Source organism: Ammodytes marinus, assembly GCF_949987685.1.
Source record: "Ammodytes marinus genome assembly, chromosome: 4".
NCBI lineage: Eukaryota > Metazoa > Chordata > Actinopteri > Uranoscopiformes > Ammodytidae > Ammodytes > Ammodytes marinus.
In genome coordinates this window covers 33,168,925-33,190,317 of record NC_137233.1, presented here as the reverse complement: position 1 = coordinate 33,190,317, position 21,393 = coordinate 33,168,925, and the positions used below count along the sequence as shown (strand labels likewise).

General features: G+C 42.0%; 3 protein-coding genes across 3 annotated transcripts; 1 reads left to right on the top strand and 2 right to left on the bottom strand.

The window, feature by feature from the left end:
• Positions 1-1,035: 1,035 nt before the first annotated feature.
• On the bottom strand, positions 1,036-2,451 carry LOC307249799 (opsin-5-like; the record flags this gene model as incomplete). The annotated part of the gene is made up of 2 exons (XM_080026651.1): positions 1,036-1,137; positions 1,444-2,451. The coding sequence occupies 2 exons, from the start codon at positions 2,449-2,451 to the stop codon at positions 1,036-1,038; spliced, it is 1,110 nt and encodes a 369-aa protein (XP_079882777.1).
• Positions 2,452-6,562: 4,111 nt separating this feature from the next.
• Positions 6,563-10,254, top strand: ghrh (growth hormone releasing hormone; the record flags this gene model as incomplete). The annotated part of the gene is made up of 5 exons (XM_080026650.1): positions 6,563-6,645; positions 7,944-8,048; positions 9,212-9,316; positions 9,419-9,544; positions 10,242-10,254. 5 exons carry the CDS (start codon positions 6,563-6,565, stop codon positions 10,252-10,254), a joined length of 432 nt encoding a protein of 143 aa, XP_079882776.1.
• A 1,366-nt stretch (positions 10,255-11,620) lies between these two features.
• Positions 11,621-21,106, bottom strand: rpn2 (ribophorin II). The gene is made up of 17 exons (XM_080025419.1): positions 21,048-21,106; positions 20,527-20,717; positions 20,296-20,391; positions 19,841-20,016; positions 19,661-19,736; positions 19,433-19,567; positions 18,509-18,685; positions 17,946-18,064; positions 17,393-17,498; positions 17,029-17,120; positions 16,832-16,946; positions 15,669-15,863; positions 15,493-15,579; positions 15,301-15,396; positions 14,707-14,782; positions 13,341-13,470; positions 11,621-12,262 (listed from the first exon to the last, which is right to left on the bottom strand). The coding sequence occupies exons 1-17, from the start codon at positions 21,058-21,060 to the stop codon at positions 12,247-12,249; spliced, it is 1,896 nt and encodes a 631-aa protein (XP_079881545.1). The 5' UTR covers positions 21,061-21,106; the 3' UTR covers positions 11,621-12,246.
• Between the last annotated feature and the right edge of the window lie 287 nt (positions 21,107-21,393).

Here is a 21,393-nt window from a genome sequence, read left to right as displayed (position 1 = left end):
TGAGGCGTTGACATTAACCCTCTGATGACATCATGAGAGATGTGATCAGTTTGATCCTTTAGAACCCGACTGGTTCTGGTTCTAGGTTCCTATCAACTGTATTAATGAGCGGTATTTCCTTCAGTAGTCAGTATAGGTCCACAGTATATTCGCTTTTTTACCAGTCCAATCAGCGAACAGAGCGAGTGGCTGAACAGAGCGAGGGGCGTAAGTGACATATTTTGCGAAAATGACTTTTATATATCATTTTAAAGGTCTTGATAAGTTCTATCAAATGGTAAAAGAATAACATCACTAAACATTTAACTTTTTGAAATAAAGGCTAAAAACATAAAGGCATAAGTGAAAACCTTCGGTTGAGTTTGGAGCAAAATAGGCGTAAGTGCATCATAAATAGGCTCAAGAGCTGACAATATGGAGGGATTGCCGAAAAGACCAACACTTATACTACAGAAAAAGTGTTATAGAATATGTTTGGAGAATTTGATATACCCACATATGATGGAGACAATATGGACACTAAGATAAACACTTTATTTATTTATTTATTTTAATAAATACATATTTTTAAATTTTATATTTTTTCTAAAATATTAATTCCTTTAAGACTAATCTCTATTAAAGTAGAGATTGCTTCCATATGCTGTTTTTTGTTAAATATTTACGATCAATAAAAAGTTTGTTTGTGCTCTCCTGTAAAATTCTGAAAATGTCACTTACGCCCTTTGTGCGCCAAGCCCTCGAATGTTGAGGTTGTGCGCCAGTTTCAGTTGTAGTCAGAAGCTGGCGCATGACATACGACCAAACATTATGTGATTGGTTGGCAGATCCAGAGTGGCACTGGGCAGATCCAATAGTTTTGAATTTCAACAGACACCCGCCTTCAAGTGAGTTAACGTTTGTCAATTGAGCGATTCCAGACCTTCTGTACAAATGAAATGAAGTACGATGGTCTGGTAGGACCAGGCTATGGTCTAGTAGGACCAGGCTATGGTCTGGTAGGACCAGGCTATGGTCTGGTAGGACCAAGCTAGCTCAGAGTCTGTCACACTCAAACTCTGGTCCGGTGTCCGAGGGGCGGGGCATGTTGCTATCGAGACGCTCTGGAGACGGTGGTGTGTACAGGGCTGGGCTGGGCTGGTAGTAGTATGGAACTTTAAATCTGTATGTCTGTCTGTCTGCCTGACCGTCTGCCTGTCTGTCTGCCTGTCTGTCTACCTGTCTGTCTGCATCAATGTCTGCCTGCCTGTATGCCTGTCCGTCTGCGTGTCTGTATGCCTGTCTGTCTACCTGTCTGTCTTCTTGTCTGTCCGTAATGTTCATAGGGACCATAAACCTGTCTGTGTGTCTGTCTACCTGTCTGTCAGCCTGTCTATCTGCCTGTCTGTCTGCCTGTCTGTCAGCCTGTCTATCTGCCTGTCTGTCTGTGCGGTTGGTAGGGACCTTAAACTTCCCCCCGTCTCCCTGCGGTCTGAATCGTTTCAGCCTCACGGTGTTTGGGGCCTGTCCGGCGCAGGGCAGCAGCACACACACATCCCGTCTGAACTTAGAGCTCAGACCAAAGTAGATCAGCGGGTTGTAGAAGCTGGCCGACTTGGCAAACAGTCGGGTGAAGATGGAGGTTAAGTTTGGGACGTAGAATCCACAGGCAGAAAACATAGACACCACCGCATAGGGAGACCAGGCCAGGATGAAGGCTGTGCAGATCACTATGGAAACTATAGTGACGTCTCTCTCTATCTTCCTCTGTCTGTCAGTCAGGTCTCCAGACATGGCATTCCCTCTCTTCACTGTGTTAATGATGGAAGTGTAACAGAACACCATGGTAACAACAGGCAGCAGGAAGCATGACGTCAGGATGGATATGATGTAGGATCGATCCAGGCCAGAGAACCGGGCTTTAGACCAGTCCACCTCACAGGTTCCATAGCCTCGGTCTGTGTAGCTGCCCCAGCCCAACACAGGAGCGCCCGCCCAGAAGGCAGCACACAGCCAGATAAGAACCAGACACACACACACACTGGGGCCCGAGATCAGAGGGGCTCTGTGTGGGTGACAGCCTTTAATGTAGCGACTGATGCTAATCACTGTTAGCGTGTTGATGCTGCTCAGACCGAACAGCAGCGTGAAGAAACCGTCCACCTGGCAGGTCCAGATGGAGGTGATGAGGTAGCCGCTGTCTCGAAACACGTTGAAGATCTGGATGATTCCTCTTGAGTAACCAAACACAGAGATGCTGGCGTCAGACACGGCCAGGTTAAAGGTCAGGCAGTCAGTCGGCTGGAGTGTCGATCGCTGTCTGTAGAGCACGAATAAAACTATACTGTTTCCAAACCAGGACAGCCAGCCCAGCAGTAGAAGGTAAACCCCGATGATGGTCTCTCCCCGGTCAGATAGAGGAGGGTCTCTGCCCCCCACGACATAGCTGTGGTTCTTCCCCGCCCAAGACATGGTGTGTGTGTGTGTGTGTGTGTGTGTGTGTGTGTGTGTGTGTGTGTGTGTGTGTAAATAAAAAAAAGTAGAAAGTGTGAAGTCCGTAACAGAATGATCCTTAGCACATCCTAGTGCGTAGGAAAGCATGTACTCCTGCAGACAACAGGTCAACTATCTGCATGTGTGTGTGTGTGTGTGAGAGAGAGAGTTAATCTGAGGTTAAAAATAGGATCCTGATCTGACAAAAGGAAGCAGCTCAGAGTTCAAATGGCACACGAGAGACCTGAATGGCTGATGTCAACAACACAGACAGACAGTCTTAAAGCTACAGTGCGAAACTTTTTCGTGAATGGCTAACCCTAACCCATTCATGAATTTTGGTTCCATTCAAGCGATCACCAAACGAGTTGACACAATGTTGAGTAAGCCTATCAGCTCTACAAAACTCTCTCTGTATTTCTCAGTATGGCAGTGTTTACAAACTGGTGTCGCCCCCTGACACTGGTGCAGGAGCTCAGAAAAATCCCAAGAAGAGCCAAATAAATGTTTCAGGTTGATTCTACTGCTAAGAAAAAAAACCTGGACGTACAGCAGAAGGTATGAAATCCATGTGCCTTCACTGAAAGGCTTTACCTCATGTAGAGGCACCGACAGTGTTGTTGTAATTACTCAGAATTCCTCATTGGGGCGACAGAAGTTACACACTATAGGCCTACCTTTAATAGGCCTAGTCCTAACCTTGTGGTGGGTCGTAGTAATATTTCTTGTGTGGCACTGTGTGTGTGTGTGGCTGTGTCTCAATCGAGGGGCCGCAGCCTACAAAGGCTGCATTTGAAGACCGATTGCGTCATAGTGGTGCGCAAAGGCTTGTCCCATTTGGAAGGCTCCTTCATATGCGGCCGAGAAATGCAGCCTTCGTTTCACGGTTTTGAAGGGTCCAACGGATGGATCCTTCACGGCCGAACGTATCCCAAGATTCATTGCGTTTTTTTTTCTTCCTCTAACTCCTCAAATAAATTAAAAAATAACAAAACAGTTGTTTGTTGCTCCATCTTATTAACTTTTATCTTTCTTTATTTTTTTCTTGTCTTTTCTTTTGTTTTTCTTGTCCTTCTTTCTTCTTGTACTTTTTTTTTGTTTTCGTCTGGTAGGCAACTTCTTTTTATTTTTTCCTCCGTTGACAAGGCTGTTTCCGTTGGCAGCAATCCGGGTTGCTAGATAGCACAGGAGTGGCGAGTCGTCACGCAAGGCAACGGCTTGTTACGCAAACCGGAAATGCTCTATGGAGACCTGCGGAGACCGTCTCAATTACAACGCTCATTCGGCCTTCGAATTGGCCTTCACGGCCACAAATGGTACATTCACAAGAATAAAGTTATTGATGGCATCATTGAAAAAGAAAAGCAGAGAGAAATAATCTAAGAGAGCAGCTCTTCTTTTGTGTACAATCTACAGAAAGACCTGTGATAGTGTGACTCTAACTATCAATGGGCAAGGATTCTGCTTTCCATTTTCTCTGGATGCACTCCTGACCTGTGCATCATTTGTTGCTTTTGTGACAAAATCTGCACTTTTCATCCACATCATTAGCTGGATGTCCTTGGGGAAGGTCAAGCTGCTCTCTTCGATTCTCTCTCTTTTCAGCAAAGCCAATAGCACTCTGCCTTTCTTTTTCAAGAATGCTGTAGAACGGCGGATAACCTGATAACTGCCAATTACGTTATCATTTTTCAGTTTTTTAATGTAATAAAACCAATTATGTAGTAACTTGCCAATAAGGTTGGGAGTTTGTTCTCAGCCGAGCTAAGGGTCTAAGGGCAGGGTGTCATAGGCTACTCTACTGTATGGAATGTAAAGCCCACTGAGGCAAATGTATATGTGATATTGGGCTATACAAATAAAACTGATTTGATTTGATTTAAGGTAATAATAACATTTCTGAACCAGTAACATCATAACTTTTTTCACTTACTGTAATAAGTTATTACATTACAGTATTTTTTAAAATATCTGGAGACGATCATACTTCCATGATACTTGCCCTTGCTATTGCAACCAGTCCACAATGTAATAACTAAGTACATTATGTGCAAAAAGTTATTACGTTATTGGTTCAGAATTTGTATGACGCTATTGGCAAGTAACTACATTATCAATATAAACTGAAATATTATAACATTATTGGCAGTTGTTACATTATCAGCTGTTATTATATCATTAGCTGCTAAAAAGGTAATGCAGACATTCCTGTGGTAAAAGTTAGCTGGAATCTGTTTCACTCAGTATAAGGTTTATTATACAAAATATTATCTACAGACATGGATATTCTTTTTTAATCATAAGTAGGCTTTGCAGCCATGAACTGACAAGTGAAATGTTGGGCTCTCGCACATGCTTTAATCCCATCCAGTAACACAGGCATTTTGCAGTTGGATTTATTTAATTCAGTTTATTTGTTTCCCCATAAGGGTCCTTTAGATCAGGGGTGTCCAAACTTTTTTCACTGAGGGCCACATACAGAAAAATCTACGAAGGGCCACTTTGCAAAAATAACACATTTATCAGGACATGTAGCTGCTCTGATGTTTAGTTTCATAGTGTCTTCGTAAATTGTAATCTTTCTTCACGGCAACACTTTACTTGCACATTAAACAGATACATTTCCCCTTTTGTTAAATGCCATTGATACACCCAGTGTTTTTTGCTTTTGCGTCCAGCTGGGTGAAAATAGTAGCCAGCCGAGATCCCGCCCCTCCAAGGGGGGTCCGGAGGTATGCCCCCCCGGGAGATTTTTTAAGTTTTTAAAGTGAAATGCATGAATCTGGTGCACTTTGAGAGGGAAATTAAGAGGCTAAAGCTGAAGAATTTTGTATGAAAAAAATGGAGACACTGTGTCAGATGAATTATAAGCTATTGGAGAAGGACACATGGATTTTCCATAATAATATAAATTTAAAATAAAATATTATAAAGGGTCCTCTGGGATGGGCTTGGTGCTCTTTTTCTTTTATGGGACATATTTCTCTGTAATATAATGAGTGCATTTAAACTATCTAAAAATTAAAAGGGCCATATTACATTATATTTTTTTAATCGGCCGCGGGCCAATAAAAAGCGGGCAGCCGTAGTTTGGACACCTCATTGCAAACGCTGGATCTGTTAGTTATAGACTTTGTTTTAGGAAGAAATGGCAAAAAAATTTAAATACAAATGTTTCATTAATGTATACAATGTGGTAATGTGCCAGACATCTTTTTGTCGTTTTCCTCCATTCAGTATTGTTACAACCTATATCATAAACCTTTTTCTACCTTTTGCATTTTTTTATGTAATTATGCTGATGCCGGGAGATAAGTTCAGCTCAAGAGGAGAGAGAGAGAGAGAGAGAGAGAGAGAGAGAGAGAGAGAGAGAGAGAGAGAGAGAGAGAGAGAGAGATCATATGTGATGGGGGAGTGACTGGGAGCCACAGGTCCAGTATAAACGGACCATGGATGCAGTGGATAACAAACAGTCCTGCTCCAGTGTTTGCTGGCAGTGAGAGATGATGGAGGGCACCACATGAAGAAGACACTGCAAGGGACCAGCACAATCCACATCACATATCCCGGTAACTCCAACACATGTGCTATTACTTCATATAAACTTATTGTATTTACTTATCTATTTTTATAATATATTTTATTGGTTTTTATCTTATCTTATTTATTCATTTCTCTCTGCTTGAACTGTTTTAATTGAACTCTGCCTGTGCCTGGTCCTTCTCTTAGCCCTGTCTGTCTGTCTTTGATTGTCAAAGCAATTTTGTAAACCCCATTTTTTTAAAGGTGGTGTATATACATGAAGTTTATATTATTATAAATATAGCGTATCTTATATAATTCATGTGTGTGATGCCCTTATATGGTCATTTTGAAGAAAAAAAAATCAAAACAAGCGTTAATGTGTTGGGTCACTGCATACATCTCCTCCTGCTATGACTTCATGTCTCCCGCTGAGCGATGATGCTGCTGCTTCAGGAGAACTGTGCTTTCAGCAGTTTTTTCTTTTAGTTTTTTCTGTTCTTTCTAATGTCATTTCTCCTCCTGTCACTTACCTCCAGCTGCCCATTCCTTCTCCAGCACTGTGAGGATGGAGAGAGCTGCACTGCTGCTGCTGCTCTTCTGTTGCCTGGCCCAGTCTCTGTCGGGCTCCCCGCTCTACCCATCCATAAGGTAAGTCCTGACTGATTTCACTGAACATCCTTCACGTCACATTGATTTCCATTAAATGGTCCTTAGTGTTAGTGTTTTTAAAAGTTATTTAATTAACTACTAATGGCAGCAGATGTGCATACTTTGTGGAGAACTGGACCCGAGACCATCAACCACAATACTAAATCATCATATAGTGTGTACAAGAACAAAGATTTCAAAGTGAAAGAGTGTTTTTTGGGTTAGATTACTCTACAGAAAAGTAGTTAAGCTTAACAAGATTTTTAAAAGCAAATGTGTAGGCTATATATTCAAAGTTATAATAGCCTACTTTGAATATATATTCTTGTTTTTTGAAGAATTCTGTCAAGCATCCAAGATGACACAAAATACAGCATACAGGTTCTCTGTATCGTTATAATAATGAAATGTTGCCAGGCTTCAGTTAAAACTGAAATGGTTGGAGAGCTTTACCGAGTGAAGTGGGAAACAATAGTTATCTTAACATTTCCGAGCAGACAATGGACAGCGGGGATGCCTGACATAACGCAGCTTTGAGACAATCCCTGCGTTCCGAATCGCATACTCTTTCTTTTTTCTATTCTACATACTACTTCTGACGATGGAAAATAATCTAGTTAGGATGCGGTATGCTACAATTGGGACATACTTTCACTTATTTATTTCATCATAGCATTGCGCCTTGATCTTGCCTCTTCCTTTAATATCCGTCACATCCCCGTTTGTTTTCATATGGAGGCTCCGTCGATGTGACGTCACTTCACGTGCGCACTGGATTGTGGGTCAGCATCGCCCAAATAGGATGCTGTTTTCAACACTAAAAATCTTGGCCACATGTAGTAGACATCTGGGTACTTGTAACCATCCTAAATCTGGCCACAAGAATCGGGACATCCTAAATCTTTTTTCTGACATACTAAATAGTAGAAAGTATGTGATTAGGAACGCAGGGAGAGTCTTGCTCCCAGTGTCAAGGTTGACACACGCACAGTAGCATGGGACCTTTCAAAAGCGGCCACAGGTTACTTTGCATGTCACAGCCGTCACCTCTGCACTTGGTATGCTAAAAAGGGTCAAGATGTTATGTATTACTCACAGGACCTCAAGAGCCGAATATATCATTTCACAGGAGCACTTTGCAGAACGATTGTACCAGGTGTCCCTAAAAATCCCTCTTTCATCCTAACTCCACGTTATAGTTCACTTTCTGCTCTGGGCTGACATTCATATACATTTTACATATCTAGTCTGGTTGTAGTATTTTGGGGCAGATATTTGAATCCATATATATTTCTCAGGTTTGGTCGCAGGGATACATCCATCCTGATGACATCTTCTCTAAAGGATCCAGCAGAGCAGCTGGAGGAGGAGATGAGTCCCCCCATGGAGCCAGCAGAGCTACGGTCAGTCACGTTCTATTGTTATGGACTAAGAGGCTTTAAGGCTCGCTTTACCCAAGATACACACATAGACTCACCTCTTACCTCTAGTGGTCTCTGCAGATAAGAGTTTAATTCTTGACATTTCTGCCTTCCACCCCCAAATGGTGAATGGAATTGCTTTTGAGGTGATCAGACCAGTGCATTTACCAGGGCAGCTGGTACTAGTTTACCACCACCAGTATGACTGTGTGTGAATGAATAGAACCTGGATCCCTCTAAAGTTGAACAGGTTAATACGTTGCTGAAGACTCACTTTTGTTGCATTGGCCTTTAACACATGTTGAGACTTTGACACTCCTAACTTTTTTTCATGTATTTTATATGTTGTTTTGTATTGTATCTTGTTCTGCACTTTGGTCAACTGATGTTGTTTTGAAATGTGCTATAGAAATAATTTTGACTTTGACTTTCAGAAAAAGGTGCACCAGCTCTTCTGAGATCCTTCACAGACTTGACTGTGAACATTCTAATTGTTTTATAGGGTCTACTTATTTGGAAACGTTCCAAAGGAAACTGTTCACAGCAAGTTGAGATGGAAGGATATCTCCACACCTGTGGAAAGTAAACAAAGACTATAACAGTCATCTTAAGTAAAGCAATGTGCTTTTTTTTTGTCATTTGGGTTAGCTGACCCTTTGAAGGTGTCCAGCGATTCTGGCTCTTTTTTTTTTTGTCAAAATGAGTGAATATCTCCTCATGATCCAATACCTGTTCGTATTGTGTTTGCACTGATATAAAACCTAGGCTCTGTAAACTGGTATGTATACAAAGTAAACATAGGTAGCTAACAACATGCCCATTTACAGAGCCTAGGCTGGGTATTAACACTTGATTGTCTTTCAGAGCACACACAAACACTATGATCAGATAGCAGATTGTGAGGAGATTTTCACTGATTTGGACAAAGAGTGATTTTGACAACAAGCATTCTCCAGAATCTCCACCACCACCTTTAAGCTGAACAGCTGACAGCAAGATGTCCAGATAGATAACTGAGAACTCCTACAACTGTATTTAAGTTGTCGTTTCATTGCGTCGTGTCCTTTACCCAAGCTACTCAAAAATGCTGTTGTTGTGTACTAATAACTGAACTGATGCAGAATCGTCCACTCTCTTTCATTTAGCTCAGGACGCCACGCTGATGCCATCTTTACAAACAGTTACAGGAAAGTCCTGGGCCAAATCTCAGCCAGGAAGTTCCTCCAGACAATCATGGGCAAGCGGCTGGGGTAGGTATAGCACTCAGATCATGTGCATAATATCCAACTGGATCTTAACAACAAAAACACACACCTAAACATGAGACGTGGGATGTTTCTCTCCACGTGCAGACAACGGAGCGAGAGCTACATCAAGCGTCAGTCAGATATCTACGAGGGAACCTATAAAGAAGACCTGACGTCAGTCCAGAGTGATCGGAGGTACAGACGAGTGCACGGGAATGTCTTGAGGCCAAGGTAAATACTAATAATAACCACACAGCCTAGTACAGCTCCAATCCCTGCGTTCCGAATCGCATACTTTCTACTATTTAGTATGGTAAAAAAAAATGTAGGATGTCTCGATTCTTGTGGCCAGATTTAGGATGGTTAGAAGAAGTACCCGGATGTCTACTACATTCGGCCAAGATTTTTAGGTTGCGTTCCGAATCGCATACTTTCTATTATATAGTATGTAGAAAAAAGATTTAGGATGTCCCGATTCTTGTGGCCAGATTTAGGATGGTTAGAAGTACCCGGATGTCCTACTTCATGCGGCCAAGATTGTTAGTGTTGAAAAGTGCATCCTATTTGGGCGATTCTGACCCATAATCCAGTGCGCACGTGAAGTGACGTCGACGGAGCCTCCATATGAAAACAAACAGGGACGCGATGGATATAAACGCAAGAGGCAAGATCAAGGCATTGGTATGATGAAATAAAATAAGTATAAGTATGTCCCAATTGTAGCATACTGCATCCTAACTAGATTATTTTTATAGTCAGAAGTAGTAGGCCTATGTAGAATAGAAAAAAGAAAGAGTATGGGATTCGGAACGCAGGGAATGTCTTTATCTCTTTTATACACAGTCAGTGGTTCACATTCAGAGTATTCATCTCAAAACATAATGAATAGTTGAGCTTTCACTAACCTGGGTCTTTCCCCTCTTTACAGGCTGCTGAGTTGAGATCGGTGGTCGGAGAGAGAGAGAGAGAGCTCCAGCTCACCTGGTGTTTTCACTGCTTGTTTCCATTTACTTTACATATGAACATTATATGTGTCATTTATTTTCTAAGTTCCCATTGATGCTGTGAAGAATAAAAACCTACACAATCTATCTAATGACTGTGAGAAAAGATGGCGCTGAGGAGCTTTAAGTGTGGGATCTGGCTTTAAAAGAAATGCTAAGATGAAAGTGGCTAATGGAAGACCTACAGTCAAAATAATAATGATGGAATTCCTGAAGAACATCCCATAATATACTGTATATAATCATTTTTAAACTCCCCGATATTGTGTAAAATATGTCAAACGAGCTGCACCTCAACAAACTAGGCTACATAACGCTGCTTGGACAATAATGCATAGGCATAAATGCAATTGTCCAATAATAAAATGTATTTAATAATGTAAAACTCTGAAGGGTGCCATTGTGCATACTGAGTAGCCTGCTTAAATCACATGCGATATGTGGTACATTGTGCTGATAATAGGACTACAAATGACTGGCTACAGGACAGGTTAGCACTCACAGTAAGAAGCTGATTGAGGAAAAGATGAATTGCGGGGGCTTTAAAGCCTCCACAGATGGTTGTTTTCACCTGAGTAGGCCTCTTCATAGCCCTGGGTGGGTTGTTACAGAATGTCTGCTCTTCTATTAGTTTTTGTGGCACCTGTTTGGCTGCATTCCATTTAGCACAAAGTTAAAGTGACACTATCTTCCGAAGAAGAAATAACAACTTCTTGCTCTTATAAAAGACACATTACTTTGTGAAGCAATAACAGCCACACACCCTTGCTGAGATTAACACACATCATGGGGTGTTGCTGCCACAGCCATATTTGGCTTTTTTGCTAGCATGAGCTAACTTTAGAAAGATATTGCTGCTAGTGCTAACATTAGCTACACTGGCCCTGCATTTTGATACCCATACTATCTACTATTTAGTATGGTAGAAAAATGATTTAGGATGGCCAGATTTAGGATGGTCAGAAAGACCCGGACATCTACTACATCCGGCCGAGATTTTTAGTGTTGAAAAAAGCATCCTATTTGGGCGATTCTGACCCATAATCCAGTGCGCACCTGAAGTGACATCACATCGACGGAGCCTCCATATGACAACAAACGGGGATGCAATGGATAAAAAAGCAAGATCAAGGCGACATGTTATGATGAAATAAATATGTAAAATATGTCCCAATAGTGTGCCTACTGCATCCTAACTAGATTATTTTCATCGTCGGATGTAGTATGTAGAATAGAAAGAGATAGGCATAGAGAGATTACTTCCTACTGTAGCTGTGTTACAAATAAGGCCACAACACTTAAATTCACCTCAGAATTTTTATTTCCTCTTCTTCATTACAAAAACATCATATCCTCAAATTGCCCATATTTCATTATTAACAATTTTTCTGGGGGATACCAGCTGTGTATCAAATAGGAGACTACTACATTCGATGCACCAAGGAGGCAAACACACTGGCCAAGTCAAAGTGTCAGTGCTACTTCCAATGTTTCCTTAGTTTGGTATTTTAATTGGCTGAAACATGTTGACTAACCGCTTTTTGTTACGAGGTGAACTGGGCACTGAGCGACAACATAGAGGAATGTACAAAAATAAACAACCACAAACCACAAATAAAAATCCCAGCTGACTAAGAAAACACTGGCGTGTTGGACAATAAGAAGAGAAATCTCACAGGAAGATGAAGTGCAATGTATCAGTAGCTTTACAGCCCTCAGTGGGTGTGTATCGGTCAGTAAGCGTGTGTCCCCGGAGATGCTGTCATATCTCCGGTCCTTCCATTTGGCGACAGGGACAAACTGCATGTTGAAAACTGTGGATTTGGGGAGGTGAACTGCCACGCCATGTTTAAAGTCTGATTCCATGCATTGTTGAATGACAAAAAAAAAATAGCTCCGTCTGTGACTTCTTTTAATTTTCTTTTTCCTTTATTTTTTTTCAATTCTGTGGAAGGGAGAAAAAAATTAAGCAAACATTAGTTATTACAAACATTAGATCAAAAACCTGATCTTGCACAAGCCATTTAGAGGGTCCATCATGCATGTTAATGTAGACGCTTGCACAACAAACGGAACACGCAGAAATTCCCATGACAAAATGCCTAAGATTTGAAAAATGCATATCTTGGGCGGATGAACACAAAACATGTCAAACGTTAACAGCACAACCAGAACAGAACCATGGGTGTTATACCACAATGGAGGGATTACCAAGGTTACTGGTACGGCTATGGCTGTAATGACCATGGTGTAATGAGTGAAGGGGCAAACTGGGGGGGGGATGGCGGGAGCGGCAAGTACACGTGAACACTCTCTGGGTTAGAATGAGTGAGAACCACACAGCCATGCACGATGGCAGCCATATTTGAAAATGCAGCCTATGAGGATGCCCTTACTTTAGCCTGGAAGAACGATCGATGCATTTGTTACAAACGGGGGGGGGCTGTTTTATCGTAGGCTCCTATACTTTGCCAACCTACTACTTTGCTCTGCGGCAATCCTGAAAGAGTAAAGAGACAGCAAGGTGTGGATAGAGGGGTTAAGAAAAAAGGACACAGGCACCAGCTGCAAAGGAGAGCGAGACTAGCAGGAAAAAGAATGAACTAAAGTCCTCACTGGAAGAGAAAGACATCTCTGAGATCCTCATTAGCAACATTCTACTTGTCTTGAAAGGGTTAAATGGGCTGTCGTAAGAGCCAGAAGGAAAAGTGAACAATTATCAACTGTCTTGAGTCAGTGACACAGGCTAGGGAGTGCTCACTAGGACCTTTTAAGGGCACTACATATTGATGGGGAAATTGCCCTCTTAAGAGCCACACTGGCTTCTCTGCCGGTCCAAGTAGGCACGAGCCCTCCACCTGGCAGAGAGCGTGCCATTGAAATCAGCCTCCAGGGACCGCCTGAAGAGCTGCCAATATGGGATAGGCACCATTCATCAGGTGTAAGGCTATCAACTACCCACAGGTCTCAAAGTACTCGGGCACTCGTCTTCTGTAAAGTGAAGACTCTAGGAAACAAGTTACCTCTTCACTGCTTTCTGGGCCAGCATGCGGTTCCCGGCGAGGAAAGTGACACCGCCGATAATGGCCAGGTACTTGAGGGTCTGGAACATGTTGAGGTGAGTCCAGTACACGTACATCAGGCCCAGCATGGCTGAAAAAGAACAAACAAACAAAAAACAGAGTAAGCTTCAACAGTAACATCACAGCTGCTGGGTCTTTTTCATATACAGGGTGAGTTAGGACATTCTTTGAGGTGCGGCCCTAAGCAGCTTAACCCTCTAGTATTAACCTTGATGTAGGGGATTGAAATCACAGGAAATTTGAGAAAAAAGAAAGAAAAAAAATTATATATATATATATATATTAGGGCTGTCAAATTAACGCGTTAATTTCGATTAATTAATCCCAGAAAAATTAACGCGATTAAAAAAATTAACGCAGATTAATCGCACTTCTATAATGCCTTTTGACCCGGTGCAAAAGTGGTGCGGAGCTGCACCTGTAGCTCGCCGGGCCGGGCGCGTGGGTTAAAGGGAGAAAGGTAAAGAGAGAAGCAAGGGAAAGGGGCCGACTCGAGGGCTCTATGGACGGTTTATGGGATGCATGAAGGTAGGAAGACATCTTACTTAATTCTCCGCAGTGTCCGTGCATTATTTATTTAGTGGGTGCAACAATGTAGGCTAGGTTCAAAACAGTGAGTAGGCCATATCTCTCAATCTTCCTCCAATTTTGTTTGCTAGCTGTCTAGCACCCGCCCCGTGTGTGTGTGTGTGTGTGTGTGTGTGTGTGTGTGTGTGTGTGTGAATATTTTTGCCTATGAGTAGGCTATGAAATGGTGGCAGTGCAGCGCTGTCTGTTGTGGGAGATGGAAAGTCGTAATTTTGTCTGCTTGTTTTTTTGAGAAAATTTGGCGCTAGTTCATGTATAAAGCTGGCTGAGGGGAGGAGACAGAAGTTACGAGAGACGAAGAGCGAGCGCGCGAGAGAGAGAAACAAACTGTAGTAGGCTATACAGCTGTTTATAAACAGGCATAAAAGTGTCATATAAGTATGCGATTAATTAATCACAGAGCCTGTAATTAATTAGATTATTTTTTTTTAATCGCTATATATATATATATATATATATATATTTTAACCTTCCACAACTGTATACCAGAAATAAAGAAATGCAATGCGTCACAGACATGCAATGTGACACAGTGTATTTCATATCAAGATTTTGGGTGTGGTCTTTCATGAATACAACATTGCTGAAATGAATTATGATGATGCACAAGGCCAGTAGTGCAATTCACTGAATGGTTTTAAACAAGAGCAGATTGATATGAAATGAAGGGCTTTAAAACAGTGGTCTGTGATGAAGGTAAAGTCTGTCTGGGACTCACCTGCGTGTCCTACGTGGAACAGAACGGTGCTGGGAGAGCAGCTGAAGTTAGAAACGTTGGCTCCAAGCTTCAACCACTACAGACGAGAGAGGAGAACAAAAGACAATGTGATTCTCATCTCCTGCAAGAGCTGCAAACAAAAGGGTCTGAACATGTGTTTACCGCCTTACACACAATGCACCGATCCCCTGCAACAATAACTATTACTCAGCACTGAAAATGCCAGGGAGAAAAAATACACCATAGCTTTTGTGATTTCAAATTAAAAGAAGCATTATATCCATGCAGTACTGGAGCACTCATTCACTGCGTATGGAGGCTTCATACTGAAGGGCTTTTTCTAGGAATATGACAATAACAACAAAGCTGAATGCTCCATTGAAAAAAATAAAATAATAATATATATATTGGGTTTGATTAAATAGTTGAAGTAGGTTAGGTTTTTAAGGTTAGTAAGATAAATGCTTTCTAAATGAAAGCGGACCACATTCTAAATTGGTCTACATTTTACAAGTTGCTCTACAGCTTTTGTTGATGGCAGAAAATAGAAAAATGAACTAAAAAACATTGTTGGCACAAAGATGGCTATATTACCAGGATGAGCAGGAGCAGGAGGGGAGACAGGATGAGTGCAGTGAAGGCATTGGACACCACAGTGGCAGGCTTCTTCTCCGGCTCCCTGAACAGGTGCTGCAAAGACCGGAGGAGATTTAAAAAAACTGCTGGACAGATGGCTATGGAATTCCTTCATAATCGTGTCAATCTGATATTAACAAGAAGCCTTACCTGGATCTCTGGTTTGGGTACATAAAGAGTCTTGGGCTGAATAGTAGCCGGGGCCTCCTCGTCCATAAACTTCAGAACAACATCGGCCTTTTGAAAGATCACAACTCAGATTTAGGGCTCAATATCACTGGTTTCATAGGTTACACATTGTTGCCAAGGCCTCGATAGACACTCACCACGTTCCACAAGATGGGATTCTCCAACGTGGCGTCCCCAACGATGAGACAGAGGGAATAGGTTCCGGAGATGGAGGCAAACTCAGACTTGCGCTCCGCTGTGTCCAACTCAAACTTGTACAGGCTCTTGGCGTCGGGCTCGGCCACAAACACCACCTCCTGGCCGGTCTTCTGATTGTGCAGGCGGACAAAAGTCTGAAACAAGAGATGAATAGACAAGTTGTAATGTTAAGGAACCGTGTCTGTATCCCTCACTTAACCCATTGATGACGGCTGCTGCGCGATGCCACATTGGCTCTCCTGCCTGATGCTGCATCGCGCAGCATTATTACTTTATCTAATTTTCATGGCATTCCCAGCATAGAATGCACTGTCATTGGTTCAAATACACATGAGGTGGGTTTTGTTGATTTTTTTAAGACCACGTGACCACCCAAAAGTTGTGTGGTTTGCCGAAAATTATGTCAATCAAAAAAATAAAAAATAAAAAAATAAAACAAAATAATAAAAAAAATACGCCAGCTATGTCGGCGACAGAACAGTTAGTGGCGTTTGGTGCGCAGAATCAAGGTCTACTATAGACTACTGACGAAAATCACACAACACATTGCATCTATTTATTAACAATATTTAATAATTTTCTAATTAATCTAATTTTGACGATTTTTAGAAATATTTGTTGGTTTGTAAGCGCTAACGGAGCATGTTTAAATAAAACCTGTGAACCTTAACTTTTAAATGTATTTTATTTCATGTTTCTATGTGCTACACAGGCTTAGATATTAAGGTTTTGGTAGACTTGACAATTCGTACTATTTTTTCAGAAAACCCTCAGGCATTAAGGACATGCATCCTAGATTGCCATAGTCATCAATGGGTTAAGACACAAGTCATGTCATTTTTTTGGGGGGTTTTGTTATATAAAAAATAAATCTATAACAATTCCTGGGCCCCAGCGTGGCAAATGTAGGCCTAATTATAGAATTATAAAAATCAGTTATTTAGAGGTCTGCCATTTTTGACCTCAGTATTTGAAAAGTAGTGGCTTGAGAAAGACTGAGCTAAATTGTTCCTAACTGGTCACAGTAGTTCTGACCAATCTAATGTATATGACAAGGCATAGAATTGATTTCTGAAGTCAGCAACAAGCCCCCGTTACATACCTGGTGAGGGGTTAGCTCCACTCCAGTGTTGACGTCAACCAGCTGGAAGGTCATGGCAAAGTTCTGATGGCCGTCTGCTGTGAATATGGTCTTGGATTTGGAAGGATAGTCCACCCTGGGTCATTAACAAAAAAAATCATTTAGCATTCTATTGTTATTCTGCTAAGGGGAATCAATGATCTAACCTGTCTCCTAACCTGCTGGTCTTTGTGCCAATGCTCTGGTCCTTATCCACCACAGACAGGTCCATGGTAGTGACTGCCACCTCAGTGGATACCTTCACTTTAAGCTAGAGGTGGACACAGTCACAAGTACACAACGTTACATCAAGTGAGGGCATGACAGCAGCATACAAGTGCCTAAACAAAGAGTATACAGGCATGGTTAGCTCATGAACACCAACCTAAGATTCCTGCCTCAAAAACAGGACTTTTCCCTTGCACCACTTTCTCAAACTATTGAAGTGCACGCGTCAAAATCACCATGTAACCAGCGATCTACTGGCCAACCCATTTCCACTCCAGTTAAATGTAATGATTCTGATGCTATCCGGCCCCTTACCTCGACGTGATTGGCCACCAGTCGGCTGTCCCCGGTCACTGCAATAGTAAACTGGTAATAACCACTGGCTGGCTGGGTGGACATGAAGTTCAGTTCAAAGACGCCACTGAAAAAAAGAATGAAAAGTAGAATGAGTGATTGCATAGACACAGTAGACATTTAGCAGAGAGAACACCAAGTGGGAGCATCTTGTAAATAACTCGTATGTGCTTAGACATAGTTTTGTGTGCCGAGTAATAAATGAATGTAAAAGGTAAGGTGTAGGGCTGTCCCGAATAAAAAAATTTGGGCTTCCGAGCTTCATCCAAATTACCCCGAGATTAAACAAAGCCTTAGTGTAAAGCTCTTTGTCGAAGGCTAACTAATGCTGTGAATAATCAATAAAATAACTTCTGGGTTATTTGGGACGATTGATTGATTGGCAACAAACAAATCTTCCCAGCATTCAGGTTAGCATTCAGGTTAGCTTGAGTCAGGTGCACACATCACCTCCTAGTGGGGATGCCCTGGTAGATAATGTGAAGCTAGAACTGATCTCTTTTATGATACATACTCGTTAAGTGTGAAGGGTGCTTGTGTGAAGATGATGCTCTTGGAGGCCACAGAGTATGCAGATTCCACCAGCACTTTGGAATAGTCCAGAGGCTGAGACATGACGTCAGTAACCAGGAGCTGTGAATCAAGACAGAGGAACAGCATCACTATGATGGGTAGGGCTGCATTGGCAAGGACTTCACCATACCATATGTGTCACGATACAGGGCTCACCATACCATATATGTCACGATACAGGGCTCACCATATGATATATTCCACATAGTCCAATGAAAATGTAAAAAACAGCTGAATTACAAGTTCCTGTGTAAGATCTGTGGTGGTCTTAATACATCACATTTTATTGATAATAAAGAGCAAACTTTAATTCAAATTCAAAACCAGGCCATTTGAGGCAAACAGCCGTACCGCGACATCAACTGTGACATTCTACTGGGACATCTGCATGAACGGAACTCGTAGTTTACGGAGATACGGTACAAATATATATCACGATATATTGCCGTTTCGGTATTTTAGCACAGCGTTACTTAATGGCGTGATTTTAAACAGCGTGTGTACCTGCAGGGTGGGCTGGCTGTGGGACACTGTGGCTGGGCCCTGAGCGCTGACCACCACCGGCACGTGGAAGCGGTTGGTGCAGAGAGCAGCGGCTGCACTGGCCACACTGAAGGCTTCAGACAGAGAGTCCCAGGACTTCTTGCTGAAGATGGAGTTGACCAGCTGGATGACCTGGTCCTGTGGGGGGGAAGCACAATCTCCTGTCAGTTTTCACAGAGAACAAAACGCATACAGAGAAAAGCCCAAACAACTGGAATCCCACTTGAGAATAGGGCTGTCTAGAATGCCATTTTTGTAGGCTTTGAATACTCCCTGTTTTTTTCATATTCAATTGACATTTATGTAAAATTGAGTTCCAACAGAAATCCTGTGAGGATTATTGTAAATAAATAAAATAATGATTGAAGAATGAAAGGGATCCCTCTTCACTTGGCCTGGTTTATTTAACAATACGAGTAGTTCCAATATAGTCTCAGGTTTCTGTTCTAGTTGTTACAGTGGTGGGCTATTGCAGAGCTATTTCTACATCTATTTTAGCAGAGAATTGTGGATGTCATGCAATTGAGGCTATTGAGCTGAAATGTTGCGTCATTTGAAATATTCCCACACTGTAAGTGTATATATATATATATTCAGCATCTTCGGCCAGCCCATTCAACGGCAATGTGGAAAGAAGTGGGCGAGCTCTGAGGTCAGGTGACTAAAAGTATGCGCTGCACTGATTAATGATGAAATATCCTAAATGAGCTTTTAATTTAAATGTTCTATGAATTAATAACGGCTATAAATAAATAGAAAATGATCACTTGCCGACAAAGTGTATTGTAGTTTTTGCAACAAAAGAAATTATAAAAAAAGCCAACCTAACATGCAGAATATTCAAATGACTTCAGACTAGCCCTACTTGACCGACAGGAATCCTACCTCCTTCAGAGGGGGCTCCATGTCCACGTGATCGGACAGGGAATAAGCAGCGGTCACGAACATGGCAGTGGCCTCAAGTCCCTCTTCAAACTGGAGGTAGATTCCACCAAGATCATCCAAACGAGCTGTCAGATCCTAAGAGGAACAAAGAGAAATGGATGTAAAAAGCTTTATAAAAAAAACTGAAAAGCGACACAGCACCACCTGGTGGAGAAGTAAAGAGCTCACCTCAATTTCCTCCAGTATTCCTCCTAGTTCAGCCTCCTGGGACAGGCGGGCTGCTGTCTGCAGGGCTGAGGTGATGCTGTCCCAAAAAAAAGAGACACACGTTTGTTGTCAATTAAAATTGCAATTGCTTGCTGACGGAATGCTACTGCGCTCTCTTGAAACAAAGCAAGCAACACTTACGCCATAACGTTGTCTTCCTTGTTGATGCGAGCCGTCAAGGCACCTACTGCTTCCTGGGAAGCCAGTGGAAGACCCAGGGAGGCCAGAGCGCTAACAGCACGGTTAATCTGAGTCATGGTGGAGTCCTCACTGACGGCTGCCAGGAGGATGTCACGGGTTTCATTGGACACAGGGATCTATGGAGTGAGCAACAATACAGTGTTAACTCTTTGGTACTAAGGAGGTTTGCAAAGTTGAAAAGCATTGTCCACTTTGCCATGGCAATGTTCGGGTCAAACTAATGATCTGTTTGAGGAATTGTGAGGATCTCAACACATACTCAAAACATATACTGTGATTCCAAGAGAAGAGGGGCTTCTCAATATGTCATCCATGTTTTTTCAAGTCTAAATACACACTGAAAAACACTCAATAGTGTTTGAATATAGGCCAAGGCAAGGAGAATATTCTCATACCTCACATCCTGAAATGGCTTGACTGGCCTCAGCAGCAAAGAAGACAGAGTCGACACTAGTGGGATCGAGCTGGGATTTGATGAACTGACATACGCCCTACAACAACAACAAAAAAGACAATCTGGATTACATGTCAAATATATAGCACATTCAAAAACGGAACTTTGACTCAATGCCTAATAAAGTGTCAAATCTTTTGTATCTAATCTACTATACAAATTATTTTCTTACGTCGTGATCGGGAATGTTTGCTCCGAGCTTGCTGAGACCAACGACGGAGTAGTATGCGGACTCCAGGTCGGTGAAGGGTTGGCTCAAGAGGTTCTGTAGTCGGTCCACATCGGCCAGGGAGAGGTGGTGTGCCGGGGAGAGCGCCTGAGCTCCAGCCAGACACAGGCTGAAAAGGAACGCACCGAAAAGCCCTGCAGAAACAGAGAAGTGCATGTATCCATTACCAACAATTATTCGTTTTAATAACCCGCCATCTCTTGTATGAATACTGTATTGTTGTATATACATCTCTTGACAGTATTCATTCATTGAGAAAACGTTCGCTCGTTCAATGCAGCTTTAGCTTCGAGGCGAGCTAGCTCACGTCAGTAGGGAAGCAACACACTGCGTGCACCTTAATGCTCTTCTTTTGTCAATTATTCTCAAAACGTTCATTTCCTTAATAGCATACAAAGGGTTATTAACACGTAGGACATACATTAATAACATTGCAGTCGAAGTTAAACACGTAATTCACTTACTAGACCGGTCCATGTCTTGCAGTCTAATGCAGCGTCACCAAAACCGACGAATACTTCCGGTGTGTGAGAGAGCGAGCTGTCACCAGCTCATATCCGGTTGTATGGTTGACATTTCAAAATAAAAGCCAAACACAGTTTGGGAAGCTACTTTAAAAGCTTAAATAGATAGTAGTTTAAAAGCTTAGTTTTGCTTAGTTTTAATAATGTCATTGCTGGTAATTTGCTAAACTCAGCATGACGTTTACACCGAAGAAGTTGAACTGTAGCAAACTACCCTATGGAGGAATGTAGTTTGGTTAACTAAAGCTACTTAGAAAAATGTGTTCATACTTTGAGAAAAAATATC

What these genes read in the sequence shown, in the direction of transcription:
- rpn2 (XM_080025419.1), bottom strand. An exon ending in TGGAGCCCCCTCTGAAGGAG is followed by an intron (nt 18,686 to 19,432) that starts GTAGGATTCCTG and finishes TCCCCCCCACAG; the next exon opens with GACCAGGTCATCCAGCTGGT. An exon ending in GTTCCACGTAGGACACGCAG is followed by an intron (nt 13,471 to 14,706) that starts GTGAGTCCCAGA and finishes GTTCTTTTTCAG; the next exon opens with CCATGCTGGGCCTGATGTAC.